The sequence below is a fragment of the Lathamus discolor genome, chromosome 7 (genome assembly GCF_037157495.1).
Source record: "Lathamus discolor isolate bLatDis1 chromosome 7, bLatDis1.hap1, whole genome shotgun sequence".
Classification (NCBI taxonomy): Eukaryota; Metazoa; Chordata; class Aves; order Psittaciformes; family Psittacidae; genus Lathamus; species Lathamus discolor.
The window spans coordinates 14,861,362-14,879,182 of NC_088890.1; the positions used below are offsets into that span (position 1 = coordinate 14,861,362).

The 17,821-nt window shown below is 40.5% G+C and overlaps 2 protein-coding genes across 4 annotated transcripts; one reads left to right on the forward strand and one right to left on the reverse strand.

The window, feature by feature from the left end:
* The first annotated feature begins 428 nt into the window (after window positions 1–428).
* On the forward strand, window positions 429–17,750 carry UBA3 (ubiquitin like modifier activating enzyme 3). Of its 3 annotated transcripts, none has more exons than XM_065687584.1 (18): window positions 446–518; window positions 657–698; window positions 3,335–3,455; window positions 5,492–5,572; window positions 8,559–8,641; window positions 9,278–9,358; window positions 9,989–10,032; window positions 11,207–11,271; window positions 12,068–12,223; window positions 12,345–12,447; window positions 12,921–13,034; window positions 14,442–14,495; window positions 14,892–14,928; window positions 15,008–15,089; window positions 16,013–16,113; window positions 16,235–16,298; window positions 16,406–16,460; window positions 16,979–17,750. In XM_065687584.1, the coding sequence occupies exons 1-18, from the start codon at window positions 499–501 to the stop codon at window positions 17,065–17,067; spliced, it is 1,392 nt and encodes a 463-aa protein (XP_065543656.1). In that variant the 5' UTR covers window positions 446–498; the 3' UTR covers window positions 17,068–17,750. The 3 variants fall into 3 exon arrangements, with proteins under 3 accessions (XP_065543657.1, XP_065543656.1, XP_065543658.1); XM_065687586.1 differs by having other exon boundaries at window positions 488–529; XM_065687585.1 differs by lacking the exon at window positions 657–698 and having other exon boundaries at window positions 429–518.
* LOC136018386 (guanine nucleotide-exchange factor SEC12-like) lies at window positions 4,331–5,124 on the reverse strand (the record flags this gene model as incomplete). Its single annotated transcript, XM_065687590.1, is given in 2 exon segments — window positions 4,331–4,689; window positions 4,692–5,124. Coding segments are annotated over 2 exon segments (714 nt in total), but the record flags the coding sequence as incomplete, so codon positions are not given.
* Window positions 17,751–17,821: the final 71 nt, after the last annotated feature.

Here is a 17,821-nt window from a genome sequence, read left to right on the forward strand (position 1 = left end):
GAGGCCACTCCTTGACTTAGCTGTGGGACAACAGGCTCCTGCGTGCAGGCTCTGGTCGGTGCAGCCCGTGCACCGGGCTCTGCCCGGGGAGCGCTGCGAGGCGACAGTTATTTGATAACGCAGCTCGGGAGCAGGAGTCACCCGGCCAGGCAGAGGCCACGTTTGATCTCCGGTCTTCCCGTGGGCTTTACAGCCCCTCGACCAGCACACACGCTTTGTCCCTGGGGGTGCCGTCCCCAGCTCCCGGGAATCATCGGGGATATGGGCGTCGGGAGAGCCTTGGGGACCCGGGGCCGGGCGCTTGGGACCGAGGGATGGAGGCAGAGTAATGGCGGCGTGGGCCTGCACCTCGGGGCCCGCGGGTACCCCGCCTGGTTGCCATGGCGCCCAGGGCGCTCCGGCCCCTCCCCGACTCCCCAGGCCGGGAAGCGCGGCGGCGCGCGGGGGAAGCTCCGCCCATCGGGGCGCCGCGGAGCAACGTGGGAAGCAGAGGGAAATATGGCGGATAGCGAAGAACCGTAAGTGCCTTGTATGTGTGTGCTTGGCCGCCCCTTTCCCCGCTTCCCGGGGACGGGTGGGCTCCGGGGTCCCCTCTCTCTCTCCTCCCCGGTCTCTGTAGCGCGATACTGACCCTTCTTTTATTCTCTCTCTTTTAGGGAGAAGAAAAGAAGGAGGCTAGAGGAGCTGCTGGCGGATGGGTTAGTGCGGGGCTGCGGGCGAGCGGGCTCCCGGCCCGGGGCAGGGGCAGGCAGCGCTTGCTGAGGGGTGGCTGGTAGGTCAGGGTGAGCCGCAGCCCCGCAGGAGAGGTATGGGCTGGGAGGAGGCTGCGGGTTAGCTGTGGGGCCCGATGGAGAGGCGCTGGCTGGGGCGACCGTGCGTGAGCGGCCCGGGGCCCCGCGGTGAAGGGAGCTGGTGGAGAGGTGTTAAGAGGGGCCAGAATGAGGAAGGGGGACGCGAAAGGGCGCTTGAATAGCAAGGACTGGGGAAGAGGAATCTACCTGGGGAGAGGACCAAGGGGCTCACCCGGAGTGGGGATGGGAATCGCGGGCTTGGAGCTTGGCATGAGTAAAGGCTGGTGTGCTGGAGAGCTTTGTGACAGGAGTGGGAAGAGCTGCATTGCCTGTCAGGGCCTCTAGGCTAGAAGCAGGTGACTAAATTCTGGCTGAAAATTAAAAGTTCAGGCTACGGAACAGTTGCCTCTGCTTATTAAAACCCCAAATTCTATGCATCTGTCTTAACAGCCTTGAAAACTAATGCTCAGTAATTAAAATTTAACCTCATCTGCTTCCATCCCTTAACTGTTCCCTTCCATCTGCTTGTGCCCCTCTTCCCAGAGATCACAAAGCAGACCTGCCTGGCTGAGCGGTGACTCACAGGCAGTGCATGTGTGTGTTGGGGTGAGGGTCACAAAAATCCCTGTGCATGTTAGATGGGGAGGGGTGCATGCCAAGTCCCTCATACACATGGAGCTTTGAAGATGGGAAGGGAAAGTCTGGGCCTAAAGCAGCATAAGCACTGTGCTGCTCTGATATATTAAACAAATTGTCAAAGTAATTCGATGAAATAAACAAGAATTTTATTAAGCTCTCATAGCAGATACCTGGTAGTGCTGTAACAACACCAACATAAATACTTTAGAAACCTGTCTCTGAAGTTAAACATAAAATCTCAGGTGGAGTTACCGATGTTTTTCAGATCTCCACGATGTCCAACCCTGTAAAAAAACAAACTGTAGTATAATCACAAAAATGAAGCTAGAGCTTGCCATTTTATCACTTATAAAGGAAAAACACATCTAAAGGGAGTAGTACTGCTAAATAGCTGTTTATATGGACTATATAAAAGGATAAAAAAAGTTAATGTCACCAAGCACCGCTTCTGCACTTGTTTCCAGAGAAGTTAAGAATTATAGTATAATCCATAGAAGCAATTGTTCTGATGTGTACTGGCACATTTTATTTGTATAAGACAGTACTTAATGTATCCTGCAAACAGATGAGCCCAGGGTTCAGCAGAGGGAGTGCTGTATTTATTCACACTATCTCTCATGATGTGAAATATATGTATTTTCACGTTATTGTGGAAACTGGGGAAGATTCAGAAGTGCAAGTCAGAGGTCAGAAGACCTTTATGAACTGAAATAAATGTTTTAGATCTTCAGCTGTTAATTCAGTAACTTACCTGAAGCCAGCAGTTAACGAGGAATGAGTTCAGTCTGCAAACAAAACACAAGCAAATTACGATGTATTTATTCCTGCAGTTAAGTGAAGTTTTCCCTGTTACTGAAATTCTTGCAAAACTAGTTGCCTGTAAATTAGTTACTGTGGACATACTGTGTTGTCCATCTTCTGAATTCTGAGAGGATAAAGGCACTCATTGTGTACATGTTTTTACTGCATTTTCCTTCCAAGATAAGTCACCAGGAAGTAATAATAAATTCTAAACATTACCCAACAGTTATTGATCCGAGTGTTCTTCCTGTTACTTCAGGCGAGGAAGCAAATAATCCACCTTATCAACGATGACACAACCTTTCATACTTCATAAGCTCTTTTGTAACAAGCTTAGTTTTTTATTAACATTGAACCTAATTGTGCATACGCATTGAGTGCTGCCCCTATTTAAAAAGGGAAGTGTGCCCCTTTAAGAAAGGGCTTGTTCTGTGTAGGTGATGATCTTATATTAGAAAATTGCTTATGAGAGCTGATGCTGAACTATTCCAATAGGTCTCTGAAGAGTTCAAATTTATGTACTGCTAAAAGTGACCTGCAAAAGCAGAAAAAAGGGTAGATTCTTCCTTTTGGTAACACTCATTTAAATTAACTGTGAAGACTCAGAGGCCAGTGTTGGAGCATTTTACTGTTATTTATTCAGTGCCTCACAATTCTAGTTGCACACTGATAATTCTAAATATGATTTGTGAACTTCAAAAATCTGTCAAAAAAAGGATACAGGACTTGACACCCTCAGAAATCTAAAGGGACAACCTCTTTGTGTCCTCTTTAAATACGAGGGAAATTAAAGCAAAAAGGCTAGACCCTTTTTTCACTTCAGGTCAACTTTTACTTGTAAAAGCAGAATCAGTGGGGTTTATTGAAATGCCTGTGGTTTTCCCCTCTATGCATATTTGTATTGTTGCTTTCTAGTTCTACAAATAAAACCCACTCATGCAAATGTTCATGTGCATAACTTCTGTGCTTAAACAGTATGCAGATGCATTTGTATAAATGGTCAATAATTTAGGTATTTTTAAGCTATATAAAGAAATAAAACGTTTTGGAGGTGTGGCTTTTTCTCTGTGATTTTGCAGCTGAATTTACTGTGTTCTGTGCAGAATGGCTGTTGATGGTGGGTGTGGGGACACTGGAGACTGGGAAGGTCGCTGGAACCATGTAAGGAAGTTTCTCGAGCGATCTGGACCATTCACACATCCTGATTTCGAGCCAGGCACTCAAGTGAGAAACACTTACTTTAAATAAATCTGTAGTGTGTGTTGCAGACTAATGTAAAGTTTCATTAATTGATCACCAGCAGTGTATGAATACTAAAAGTGCATGAAATGCTTGTGTTTAATCAGTTGAACATTATGGTTCTAGAAGAACTTGTATTCTTTTCATAAGCTTGTGTTTCTGAATTGCACACTGTCAACTACAAGCTTGCTGTCATTGTATGTAAAAATGTATAACAGCATATGAATTATGCTCTGTCTTTTGAGTTTCACATGAGAAATACCAGCATTTGTCTCTCTGTTTTTAAGTAATTAGATACAGTAAGGAATTTCTTGTACTTGAAAGAATCAAGGTTGATATGAATACTTAAAAGAATTGGGGAAGATGTTTAGTAGGGAAAAGTGAAATCTATGTTAAAATATAGTTCTTCTGCTTTCTTTTCTTGGTACATTTTGATTCAGAGCTTACAGTTGAATGTATTTTACTGTTAACCTTTTTAATGTACTGTTCCATTATTGACTAGTTTGACGCTAGGGTCTAGTAGAACAATCCACAGAAAGCAGTTATAGAGTTAAAAAATCAATTCTTTTGAGCCAGCAATGTTGTTTGTCTGTTTATATTTATTTTGTGTTATATAGAATCACAGAATAGAATCGTTAAGGCTGCAAAGGACCTTAAGATCATCAAGTTCCAACCCCCCTGCCATGGGCAGGGACAAAAAAAAGAAAAAAAATTTACCATTTTTTCACCCTCCAGTTCTCATAGCGGCGGTGGGGCAGGCGGACCCCCTCTTTGCAGGGCCCGCTCCACATGGCTGCCAGCACCATCCCTGGGCTCCCCCGTCCACACCCTGAGTGCCAGCGCCGAGGCTGGTCCCTCATCCTCTTCACAGTTTGCAGGGGGTGGGCCCGGCCCTGCAGAGTCTGCTTATCCCCAGGAGCCCATCTCGGGCCTGGGGTCTACAGGAAGCCCAGGAAGGCGAATTGCAGCAGCAGGATGGCAGCTACGATGAGCCTGGCACACAGCAGCAGCAGCAGCCAGACAGGGAGGGAGCGTCGGCTGGGCAGAAGGTGCAGCTTGCAGCGGCTGTCAACAGCCACGCTGAGCAGGGCACCCTTGTTCCCTGCCAGCATCTCCCATCTGTGCTGGCTCTCAGAGACAAAAGCCATGTCTGTCACCACGATGCCATGGGCCTCCTTCACATAGTACAGCCTCTGTGGTGAGAAGGTTATGTGGATGGAACAGAGCCTGTCACTGTGCCTAGTCCCAGGAAGGTACCTGAGTCACTTATGCAGAGGCAGGAGATGACCTCAGTGCCATAGGGCCGGGTGAGCAGTGGCAGGAAGCTCTTCCCATCCCACTTGGTCAGGTAGCAGGGTGGGGGGTGGTGCTCCCGCTTGTGGGGCACCTGAACAGTGTAGAGCGACAGTGGCCCAGCATTGTCCTCCACTGCCCCAGACCGGGAGGCCTGGTAGCGGTAAGCCTTGTCAGGGGTGCCAGGCAGGTTCTCGTTCCAGCACAGCCCCATCACCAGCTGGTCCTGCAGCCACACACAGCACTGGAAGTCCCATCCTGCCGTCACCACCTTGTTGTCAGCGCCCAGCGTGATGTCTTCCATCTCCCTGTCATGGGCTTTGAACTCCAGTGTCTTCTTCATGCTGGGGAACTCCCAGAGGCAGAGGGATATTTTATATCAGTAAAATATTTGGAGGAAGAGAATATCATCTCCTTAAATGGAATAATAAAGGTGTAACTTGCTTTTTTCATGGCCAAAATTAATATGAAGAGAATAATGATACATCAAAGGTCTTGCTTTTCTGTAAGCTGGGATATAGAAGTTGTGTGAATTCAACAACACGTTAAAAGTCTGATATGTGATTAGCCCTGCAAGCACAAACTGTTTCATTGATAGTTGTTTTATGCGTAACTTTTATTAGGCACTGAAAATGTACAGCAACTCATTTATAAGGGTCATGAAGTAAAGGACAAATTGTGCTTTTTCATATTTACTGTATTAATATTTTGTTTTATATTTTCCACAGGCTCTTGATTTTTTGTTGAACACGTGTAAAGTGCTGGTTATTGGAGCAGGAGGATTAGGATGCGAACTCCTGAAAAACCTGGTAATTACTCAGTTTTCACCCTTTGTGTCTTACAGTCTTTTTTCCCTGAGTAAATTATATTTTCTACTTTGTTAATTTTTCAGTTTTGATTGTATATAGCTACTGAATCTTTAAGTTCTAATCACAATACATAAAATACGTGATGGCACAGACAATAAACTTGAAGAATGCGCCTTGACAGAAAGCTTAGAAGGTGGTAGTCTAATATGTTGCATGTTACTTGGCTATCTTAAACCTTGTTGTGGAGGACAACACGGTGCTCTTTGTGAAGTGTAGACAAAGTTCACTTGCAGCCTTAGATATGGTCCAATGTTGGCAATCTTCCCTAATTACTGGATCTAGGAAGATGAAGTAAACTAGGAACAAACTGGCTCCTAATGATAAAAGGAGGTGGTAGTTGGGATACAATGGTGTCCTGGTTTCAGCAGTAACAGTTATTTTTCTTCCAAGTAGCCTGGTACTAGCTAAAATGTTTCTTTTCAGATGAAAAGTGATGCTTTAAACTGCCATAAGTAGCTGGTACAGCATTTAGTATTAACAGTCATAGTTGAACTTAATTCCAGTTTATTTTACATCTTTGGATTCAGAGTGAGGTTTGAATTGCTGGAATTATTTATGTTCTTTCATAGTGAGATGGGTAGAGCCAGACTGACTGTGTCTGTGGTGACCTTCACAACTCTGGAATCCATTTGGCTTTCCTGAGCACTGGCTCTCAGGTTTTCCAGTTCCTCAGGATCAGTAAATTGGAGGTTGTCTGCAGAGTGTTATCCCTCAGAGGGACGTAGAATTCAGCCTATATAATGGCAGCTTTATTGAGCCAGACCAAGATGCAATATCCTGTTGGAAATGGCTAAGGAGGGATAGATAATAGTGTAAGAAGAGAGAAGGAATATTACAGTACTTTGGCGTATGGATTACCAGAAGGTATTCTCTAGTTTTCTTACTATGGTGTTAGTTCAGGATGGACTCACTATGTGCTTCAAAAAGCAGTTTTTAAGCATATGAAATGCAGTTACGGGATCGTGTGCAGTCAGATATTTACCTGATAAAGTGTAAATATAAAGAATTTAATTATCTTATAAATGTTTTTATCCTCACAGGCACTTATATTTATCAATGTGTCCCTGTTACCATACTGTTTGAGTTTGATAGTTTAGACAAATACTGTACATTTCTATGGTTGTATATAATAAGAATAATTTCTGTCCTTATGAGTTCCATGGAAAATGTGTGGATCAGTATAATAACTTACCATAAAATAAAATAGTTTATGCTAACAGTTGTGCATTAGTCCACTTTACTATAGAATTTATGTACTGCTAGTTCAGTATTTGCACAGGCTACCTCCAAGCTTGCGATCCTTGATAAATCAATAGCCTCATTTAAAGCCAGGCATCCCAGATCCGTTTACTTAGGGGTTTTACAGTTCCAGCACTTACATGTGCTCTTATTCTGGTTGCTGGTTTGCTACTGCAATGCTTGAGCAAGATTTTACCTGGAGAGATTATGACAGCTCCAAGACAGTTTTCTTTCCTTGGGAATTCAGTGTGGTGAATTTAACCTCTGCCCAGAGCTCCTGTTTTATGTGTTCATTGAGACATAACAAATTCCATCTGTTGACAGCTTGTTGAGATGGAGGATTTGTACGTAATAAGGAACTTCATAAGTCTGCTGTGTGTACATAATTCCCATCAGTACAGTTTTAAATTATTATGATTTATTTTTATGATTTTCAGAACAGTAAGCAAATCTAGATTCTGTTCACATGTATTCATGTCTCTGGGACAATGAATCTAAGCTTTATAGAAACTGTATGTTCTGATGCCCCAGGCTCACTCTTCTTTTTAGCAGGCTCTCCAAATCTGCTTTGATAATATTGAACAAAAGCTGAACATTTATCAAGGAAACAAAATGATTGCTCTGCATCAAGGGTATCCAGTATAACAGAGAGAGAGTCTTGCTGCTTTTCGTATAGAATCAGTTTCTATTCTGGGAGACTTCAGTCCTGTTGTTCACTTGTTTTATCAGTTTCCCAGTATAGCGTTTTCAATGCTTATTATGCATGGGGTGGCTCTGTTTATTCAGAAAATGTAAAATGTAAAGTCTGAAAGTCTTCATTATATAACAATATATAACAGGTCTTAAAGGAAAACCATAAGGTATGGGACTTGAATTTTTTTAAGTCACTTCAGAGCATCACATTTCCTATCTCTAAACCTCTCTAAAACCTCTCTAAACCTGTCTAAATCTATAATTTATTTCACTTCAACTACAGCTCACATAGTTTCTTTGTGTCTGACAGACGTTATTATTTTATCAGATCAGACCTGCAATTCAGTTTTAAGACAATTTTACTTCAAAGTTACTTGCCCAGTCTGGTGATGGACTGCATGCAGAGATCAGGCAGAACCTCTGCCAGAGGTTCACCGCTTTCCTTGATAGGGAGGGAACTTTATGTGTTTGCATTGGCTTATTTTGAGCTGTGATTTGAAGGTGGGTATGCCAGACTCATTTATGCCACCTGTGAAAATAGTGAATGTTGAAAACTTTAACATTTTAGAGGAATTAAACTTTGGTTTTCTCTTCCTGCCAAGCAATGGTTTTTCTTCAAATTCTGCACTTTTTTTCCCCCATAATAAGGGCTTTTGATTTACTCCAGTTGTGAGGGAATACTGCAAATTCCCCTTATGGATCAGCCTACTGTTGGCTTCCCTGTGCTATGACTAGCATAAAGCAATATTTTGTTCAATAGAACATTGTCTTTGATCATTGCAACATGGCTAATTCCATCTGTGTAAACATCAGCATTACTAACCCAACAAAGGATATTCTTTTAACAAAGAACAATGATATACCTGTCTGCACAGGGAATGAAGAGCAAATAGGTTTGTACCTCCAAAGTTTGTTTCTTTGGCACGTGGAATGAATTCTGGAGCACTGTAAGCATTTCATTTCCTGTTAAATGAAGTTTACACTCTTTTCACAGGCACTGTCTGGCTTCAGACACATCCATGTTATTGACATGGATACTATAGATGTTTCTAATCTGAACCGGCAGTTTCTGTTTCGGTAAGTGATATTTTCACTATTCAACTTTTGTTTTTTTAAATGTACTTAAAATATGTGAATATGATCATTATTGTGGTTGAACAAGATATCATTAAAGGTTACTGAACTTTCATATCACAATAATATTCATAATTAACTAAATGTTGTGTATGATGCCTTCTTGTTCAGGGATCTGTGGTGTGAAGAAAAATAACATAGGTTCCTTACCATTCAGATACAGCCAACGACTAATGAAAAAGACACTGAAGATTAATGCACACAGATTGACATACCAGTCTTTCTGGTGCACTTTTCTTCCAAGCTAAGTGAAAAGTTGTGTGGTTTTGGTACTGATAACCATAGTCACATGGACATATTTAAATAACAGGTTCTTGTATCTGATGCTTTACAGGGATGCCTTGATTAGGACAACTTGATTTAGTTGAAGATGTCCCTGCTTATCGCAGGGGGTTGGACTATAGATGACTCTTGAAGGTCCCTTCCAACCCAAACTATTCTATTGTGTGTGATACTATCCATATCAATAAATTGTCCTCCAGTAACAATTAGTCATTTAATACAGTACCGCAATGCATAGAGTCTGGAAAGATTGAATCTACTAAAAAATGTGTTTGTAATTGCTTGGTTTCTTCGCAGTCCGAAGGATGTTGGGCGTCCAAAAGCAGAAGTTGCAGCAGAATTCCTAAACAACCGCATTCCCAACTGTGCTGTTGTAGCGTATCCTTTTGTAGGGAAGTAGTAGCCTGAAAGCTTAAAAAAACCTAGAAAACTGTAGGTGGTAAGACTATAAAGTAATTTGCTGCCATCCTCTCTTTTTCATACAATAAAGAACAGATTCATTCAGCTGGTGATTAGGAATTCTTTCTCAGTGACATTGGCATGCAGGAAGTATGCATTGGGGAAGGCAGACTAAGCTTTAAGAAACTCTTTTGTATGTTTCCTTCTATTCAGTTTTTTTATTCAAATACAGTATTCACATTTTCACTGAAATATTAAAGTATCAGGTTTATTCATCAGTCTTTTGAGTATGTACTGGTAGCAGACATTAGTTTATAAACATGTAGCAGCACTTACTGATACAGGACTTTGTGAGAGCACATGTTTAGAGCTTCCTAGTTTGCCTACTGAGCTTTCTCCTCTGTGAACTGTTACGTTGTGTCCCTTACTTTTGTTTTTTTTTTCAGATGCCACAGATTCAGCTGTGGGAATTTTCAATCTTAATTTTATATGCTACTTTTTATAACAAATAGTAACAAATTAGACAATGTTTTTGCTTTAGGGTAGCAAATAGAAAACAGTAAACTCATCTACTTTATAAATATATTCCTTTACTGGGCTTACATTCAGATATTTTAAAAAGATTCAAGACATGGATGAAAGCTTCTATCGACGTAAGTGGTATTTGTTTCCCTGCCAAACACACACTGGTCCTTTAGGGAAACCTGGCAGTTGGTGCTGCAATCTAACCACCTACTTTTCCTGGTGGTTAGATAGCTAATGACTTTAGTCTTCTACAGTATACTGGAAGTTGAAGTATGAAGTATTGGTTCTGTTGATATGCTGGAGGGAAGGGATGCCATCCAGAGGGACCTCTACACGCTTGTAAGGTGGGCTGATGCCAGCCTTATGAAATTTAACAATGCCAAGTGCAAGACTCTACACGTGGGTCTGAGCAATCCCAGGCACAGCTACAGGCTGGGCAGAGAGGAAATTCAGAGCAGCCCTGCGGAGAAGAACTGGGTGTTGGTCGATGAGAAAATGAACATGAGCTGGCTTCAGTGTGCGCTCACAGCCCAGAAAGCCAACCGTATCCTGGGCTGCATCAAAAGGAGCGTGACCAGCAGGTCGAAGGAGGTGATCCTGCCCCTCTACTCTGCTCTTGTGAGACCTCACCTGGGGTATTGTGTGCATTTCTGGTGTCCTCAACATAAAAAGGACATGGAACTGTTGGAACAAGTCCAGAGGAGGGCCACAAGGATGAACAGGGGACTGGAGCACCTCCCATACGAAGATAGGCTGAGAAAGTTAGTGCTGTTCAGCCTGCAGAAGAGAAGGCTGCGTGGAGACCTCATAGCAGCCTTCCAGTATCTGAAGGGGGCCTATAAGGATGCTGGAGAGGGACTCTTCATTAGGGACTGTAGTGATAGGACAAGGGGTAACGGGTTAAAACTTAAACAGGGGAAGTTTAGATTGGATATAAGGAAGAAGTTCTTTACTGTAAGGGTGGTGAGGCACTGGAATGGGTTGTCCAGGGAAGTTGGGAATGCTCCATCCCTGGTTGTGTTCAAGGCCAAGTTGGACAGAGCCTTCGATGACACGGTTTAGTGTGAGGTGTCCCTGCCCATGGCAGGGGGGTTGGAACTAGATGATCTTGAAGTCCTTTCCAACCCTAACTATTCTATGATTCTATTAAAAATGGACAAATGCATCTGTAATATAGGGAATCTAAGGGAGATAGTTAAACTGCAGTCAGTTCCTCTGGACTGTTATGAACAGAATATTTTGCTTGTCTTAAGAAGTATGATTTAGTGTGGACTTTAAATAATAGACTCTTTTTTCCTCTAGAATTTCATATTATTGTTTGTGGGCTGGACTCCATAATTGCCAGAAGATGGATAAATGGCATGCTGGTAAAGTCTTCCATCTTTTTAAAGTCTTTTTTCTTCAGTCTTTTTTAAAGCCTGAGTATAGCTAACGAGAATTGAACAGGTATGTGTAGAATGTGTCATTAAAATGAAATGAGGGCTGTTGAAACTTCAGCTTTCTGTATCTATTTCTGTTCTCTTTTGTCTTTGTAAACAGGTTAAGATGCGTGCTTTCTTAGCTGCCTTTTTCTTGAGGAGTGTTAGATAACATTTGTGCAGTGCCCTGCAGGAGTTGTTTCAAATTTAGATCACATTTGTGTGGCCTTGTGCAGTCAGCTTTTGAAAAGCATAAGAAAGGAAGTCCTACAGCTTCTCTGGATGCTCTCATTGTGAACGTTTGGTTTTTTTTCATTAGCCAAACAGTACTTACCCTGCTTCAACTTGTAAATGTCATCTTTTAGAGCCCTGGTGCTACACAGCAGTAGAAGGCTTGAGTATTTACCAGTATCTACAAAACAAAACAAAAGAACCCAACAGAACAACAAACCAAGAATTAAACCCCCAAATCCTTCAAACCAATTAGTCATTTGTTTTGGTATAGTATAAGGGAAAAACAGCATTTATTGGGGCTTAAGGGAGGAGGAGGGTGAAGGTGGTTGATCAAGTCTTGTGCACTGTCTTATACACTATGTGCTCTTAAAATAAACTGTATATTAAGCATTCAGCCTTGTGGTGTACTATTAAGAGTAAAATTTTTAGGGGTTTTTTGTTTTCCTCCCTGCAACTTGTTTGGAAAACCAAAATCCAACAATCCCTCTTCCTCCCCCCATTTATTCATTAGATGTCATTTTTACACTATGAAGATGGTGTACTGGATCCAAGTTCCATCATACCTTTAATCGATGGAGGGACAGAAGGTTTTAAAGGAAATGTTCGTGTGATTATTCCTGGTATGACAGCCTGTGTTGAATGCACCCTTGAGCTTTACCCACCACAGGTAATTGCAACCAGTGATGCTCCCTTTCTTTATATTCCTCTGATTAGCTGATTTCTTTTCCTAGCACTGTACATAATGTATTACACACTTTTTCCTGGTTTTCCTCCCCTGCCCACACCAGGTCAATTTTCCCATGTGTACAATTGCGTCTATGCCCAGGCTACCAGAGCACTGTATTGAGTATGTCAGGATATTGCAGTGGCCCAAGGAGCAACCTTTTGGAGGTAATGAGTATATTGCACTGGTGCTAAACTGACATTTCTCTTTTTAACTGATTTGTTTTGAGTTAGGTATACACAGCTACTTTTAATAGAACAATCCTACCTTATAACCTTAGATAGCTCGTTGTAGTCAGTCTGAGGCTCCTCTGAGCTGGTGATGGATTTTCTCTGCTCAGACTTGCTTTCAAGTTCCACATTTGTTCATGTGTTTCTCTCTGTCATACTGCACAATGACTTTCCTGATTCAAAATGTAACTTCTAACAGCTCTATAAATCTGCAAAGATAGTTTGTGTATAGAATGTGTTAGAATTTACAATGTTCATGGAAACAGTATTTGTTTAAAGTATCAAGTTTTAATAGCTTAATGGGGTATTCATTTTAAATACCTTAATGAAAGGTATTTTTTTAGACAAAAAGCACATTTCTGAAGAATTCTTGTGACTAACTTACTTACAAATTCTTAACTCTACTGTAGAAGGAGTTGTGTTGGATGGAGATGACCCTGAACATATCCAGTGGATTTACCAGAAGTCATTAGAAAGAGCATCACAATTTAAAATTAAAGGTGTCACATACAGACTTACCCAAGGTAAGGGTATGGCATTTCACTGAGTTTATGGCTTTTGCAATTAGTCTGGATTAGCATTCTTTGTGTTTGTTATGACTAAGTTGGCAGCTCTGCTGAGAAAGAAATAGTTCTTTTCTCCCTTAACATCTTAAAACAGAAACAAGCAGCTTGTTTCCTGTACCAGCACAAACATTTTTATGATGAATCAGATGTTTGTGATGAATCAGAGGAACTTAATTGGGACAAAACTGAACATTCTTTTTGCCATTTTATTTTTAGCCTGGAGCAGCTCCATGGTTTACATTACACTGTGACCACTTTTGCTGGGTCAAAGAGTAGGAGAATGAGATTGGTTCTTTTAGCAAGAACAGCATTTTATGCCAGCTAAGACTATAGCTATAACTATGCTGGTTAAGGCTATAGCATCCATTCTTCACTGCTGTGCATGCCTCTGTTCAGTTGCAGATGCAGAATGTTACCACTCATTGAGCATTTTAAACACTAACCAAATAGAAGTGGAGAGTCTCATACAGCATCTCCGGAATTTGTAATAACTTCTGTTTGTTGGCTTGCAGTACTGAGAATACATTTGAAATGCTGAGCTTGAAATGCCACACTTGAACCTCAGTGTGTGCCTTTCTATCAAGTGTATTGCAGATAGTCATTGTCTTCGCAGCAAGATACTGGCTTCTCGAGTAGTATTTTTTGGTACAGATAAATGTGAACTCCAGTTATTAAATATAATGTGCATGCACATGGCAGCATGGTCTTCAGCGTTTGAAGGTGGCTTAATTATAAAGTACAGAGAAGAAAGAAGGCAAAGATAAAAGCTTTATGCATGTTTTCTCAGGTATGGAGGGGACAAGTCAATAATAAGAAGCCAGAGGAACTTCAGATTACTTAGGAATTTGCTGTGTTTTCCCAGGCCTGAGAAAGAGTGTACCTCCTTGTTCCTGGTGTACAAACTTGTATGCATAAGAAATCTTGCTTCATATTGGTGTATGGCTGTTTAGCTGGATGGAAGAAGAGTTGGCTGCAGATGCCAGTACAGTGTGGCAAGCCTGTTCTTGCAGAAGGAATTCCAAACTCAAATATCTTTCCTTCCTGCATTTTTCCAGTTAAGCAAGACTAGAACTGGGTTTGAAATTAATTTTCAGTGGTAAATACAGAATACTTGGTTTCAGAATTAGTTTATTAGTTCTCTTTATGCAATACCTTATTTTTCTCAATGTGTTTGATCCATTCCTAAAATAAAGAAACGCCCAAATACTTGAGCAACATGCCATCATACCTTACTGTTACAGAAGCTCCTGGAATGCTTAAAGTACTTTTGGGTACACCCTTCTATAATTATTCTGGCTAAAAAGCCGTATCTCATTTGTCTCTCTCTCCTTGGAAAAGACAAAGCTGTATGTTTTGTTTTCACAGGGGTGGTTAAACGAATTATTCCAGCAGTAGCTTCTACAAATGCAGTAATTGCAGGTACGCTACAAGAACTCATTTCACTTCTGCTTTACACACGTTAGAGTTTTGTAAGGCAACAGTTTGGAATTGGGAACTTTAATGAGTTTGATTTATTCTTACGGTCTCATTTCTGTTTTCCACAGAGTATGTGACTATAAATTTTAAACTTGTGTATGACTCTGGGAGTGATCAAAAGCATTTAAGAATGGGGAAAAACTCCACAGTAGATCAGCTTAATGCTCAATCTGTGGTATTAACGCATAGAACTACCAGCTACCTTCAGATGTTTATTTTTCTCTTTACAAATTGTTGTACTTAGATTTACTTCTTGTCACTTTTGGCACATCTCTGTGCACTGATGTCTCTGTATGTTCTGAGCTAGAATGAAGAAACTTGTTTTTTTCCTCATTGCAGCTGTTTGCGCCACTGAAGTTTTTAAAATAGCCACAAGGTATTTCATTTCTTATTACTAACTTTCATGATTTCTGACATAATGGCACGTACGAACACAAACATATTTGTCATTACAGTGCATACATTCCTCTTAACAACTACTTGGTGTTTAATGATGTGGATGGATTATACACACACACATTTGAAGCTGAGAGGAAGGTTAGTGCTGTTAAAGTCTTGCAGGGTTGTTTCCTTGACTTTGACCTTTATTGAATTTAGACACTTTGTGTCTATTTCTGAAACCCAGTATTGAACCTCTTCACCCCAGCACTGCATAATTGTATTTCTGAGGTTTTGAAAGCAGAATCTACAGTGTTACTTGTCTGCTACTTCTCCAGAGCATTGTTTTCAGTTTGTAGGAATTTCTATTCTGTTAAATTTTCTGTGGTTCTGGGGTCTAAGAGTAATGACAGTGGTGGTCTGTCCATGCAGAGTAGCAGGGCTGTTTACCTGCAGATGAACAGATATTTAATTTGGTATCCTGATAATGAAATCTTTTCTTCTATGCATCAGTTTACCAAAAACTATTACATGGTGTATGTAATAAATATTTAACTTCTGCATGTTTAGCCAAAGTTTCTTAATATTTGGAAAAGTAGCTTCTGGTATAGGGAGGCTCTTCAAACAGCTGTTTCTGGTGTCTGCTGGTGCAACATTAGAGTATCAACTGTTTCTGCTGTGCTACCTGCTGTATTACCTGCAGAAGAAACAATACTTGACTTTACTGAAAGTGAATCCTGAAGACTTCCCCTGTCATATGGGAAATATGGTTTACAAAATAAGGTAGACAATTTTAATAAGTCTCATAAGTAAATCTTCCCCAAAAGAGGTTGTGAAAGCAATTGATTTGTAAGTTTGCAGTATTAAATTTTATGTCAGATGAAATTTATAGCTCATAAATACTTTGTTGCTGTTGGGAGCCAGTCAAAAAGTGACAGACCTCATGAGGAACTGGGTTTTGTCACTAATACTTGCAGCAGTATTAATATATCTAGAGATAAAACCCCACAAACACACAAATAGTTTTGAGACCTTACTAGCAGCATTTTTTAAACACTAATGTAACATGCATTCCTGTGCAGGAGAACTGTCCAGCTTGCAGCCAACTTCCCCAAAACATAGAGATTTCCCCATCAGCTAAACTGCAGGAGATCTTGGATTACTTGACAAACAATGCTTCATTGTAAGTGTGCAGCTATTATAATTTATTTGATAATTTTTGTAGTTCAGTGTTTCAAGAAAGCACTTTCTAAATGTATTTTTACCTGATTGTCTGTTTTTTCTTTAAAATGTTTTATATATAGGCAAATGAAATCTCCTGCAATCACAGCAACTATGTATGGGGGAAATAAAACACTTTACTTACAGGTAACCTGAATATACATAATTATCTTTAATAATCTTTATTTAGTTAAATTTACTTTCCTGAATTTGAAAGGAAATGTTTTGACTTGTCTTTACTTGTTTTACTTCAGACAGTAGCTTCAATTGAAGAACGTACAAGGCCAAATCTTTCCAAGACACTAAAAGGTATCTTACACTTGTCATGTGTAGATTTTCATGATACTGCTCTAAACAGAGAGTCAGTTTTATCCCTCACTGTGGCATGTTTAACTTGATTTTGCACTATACTATGGCATGTTTAACTTTTATTTTGCACTGTACTATGACATGTTTAACTTTCTTTGCACTATACACTAGAACATGCTTCATTATCCTTGTATGTACAATACATTTTTCTCAGTTTGCTCAGGGCTGAGCTTCGAATTGCTTAAATGTGAAACATGGGCAGATACAGAGAAAAACATTGCAACAAAGTTGAACTGATGTAAATGAAACACACTTCAGCAGTGTTTTATTATTTCTTGACAAGGTGTGTTGGTTTTCTGGTTGAATTAGGTGAATATTGGTTTAGCTAGTGAAGTGTTTGCAGCTTCAGTTCATCGTACTCACGGTTTATGGGAATGGCATTCATAACTTCCTTTTAATTTAAAAGAAAGACAAGTCACATGGGTTTGCTGTACTTAAACTTCTTTTTTCTGTTTCAGAACTGGGGCTTGTGGATGGCCAGGAACTTGCAGTTGCTGATGTTACTACACCACAGACTATGTTGTTCAAGCTTCACTTTACCACTTAATTTATTCATAAGTAAACTGCATATACAGTGAGAGAAATCTGCACCCACCTTGTAAAATAAATGTGCCCTGTGGGTGCTAAAGCAGCCTGAATTGTTCCTGTTAGTACTAGCATTGTTGGAGGTTAGGGAATGCAAATGAATCACCATGTTTCAGAATTGTACGCAGAAGCCAATATTTGGTGGATTATATTTGTATAAATGCTTATTAATGTACAGAACTCTGATGTATAGGAATATAGTTTTTTCCAGTTTTCGTTGTCAAAATCTTAGTGTTAGTATACTTTCAGATACACGGAAACTTTAAGGTGGCCAAACCTCTTATTTTCAACATGTGTGCATATGTATATGCGAAGAGAAGACCCTTTCAAAGGCAGCACAGCAATGTGGTTTTAAATCGTAGCACTCCAGTACACTTTCTGAATTACCTTGAAACAAGAAGAGGGTAGTAGATTAAAATGAGCATTTTCCTCTTATTTGGTATTGATTTGATCAATTCTGTGAAAGGTGTCAAGTATGGAAGAGATACTTTGTTTACAAGCAAACATGAAAGGACAAAAACCATACCTGGATACATGGACACATCTCCTGGCAGTCCCCAAGCAGCTGCTGTGCGCAGCATTGCAGGATTGTTCAAGTATCATTGGTGCTGTTAAGGTATTTATTAATAAAAAATCATAAAGACACCTTAGTTTGTGGCTTATCTGTGGAGAGTGTTTATAACATCGGTTAAAACATCTAGGGTGTTTGGCTGCTT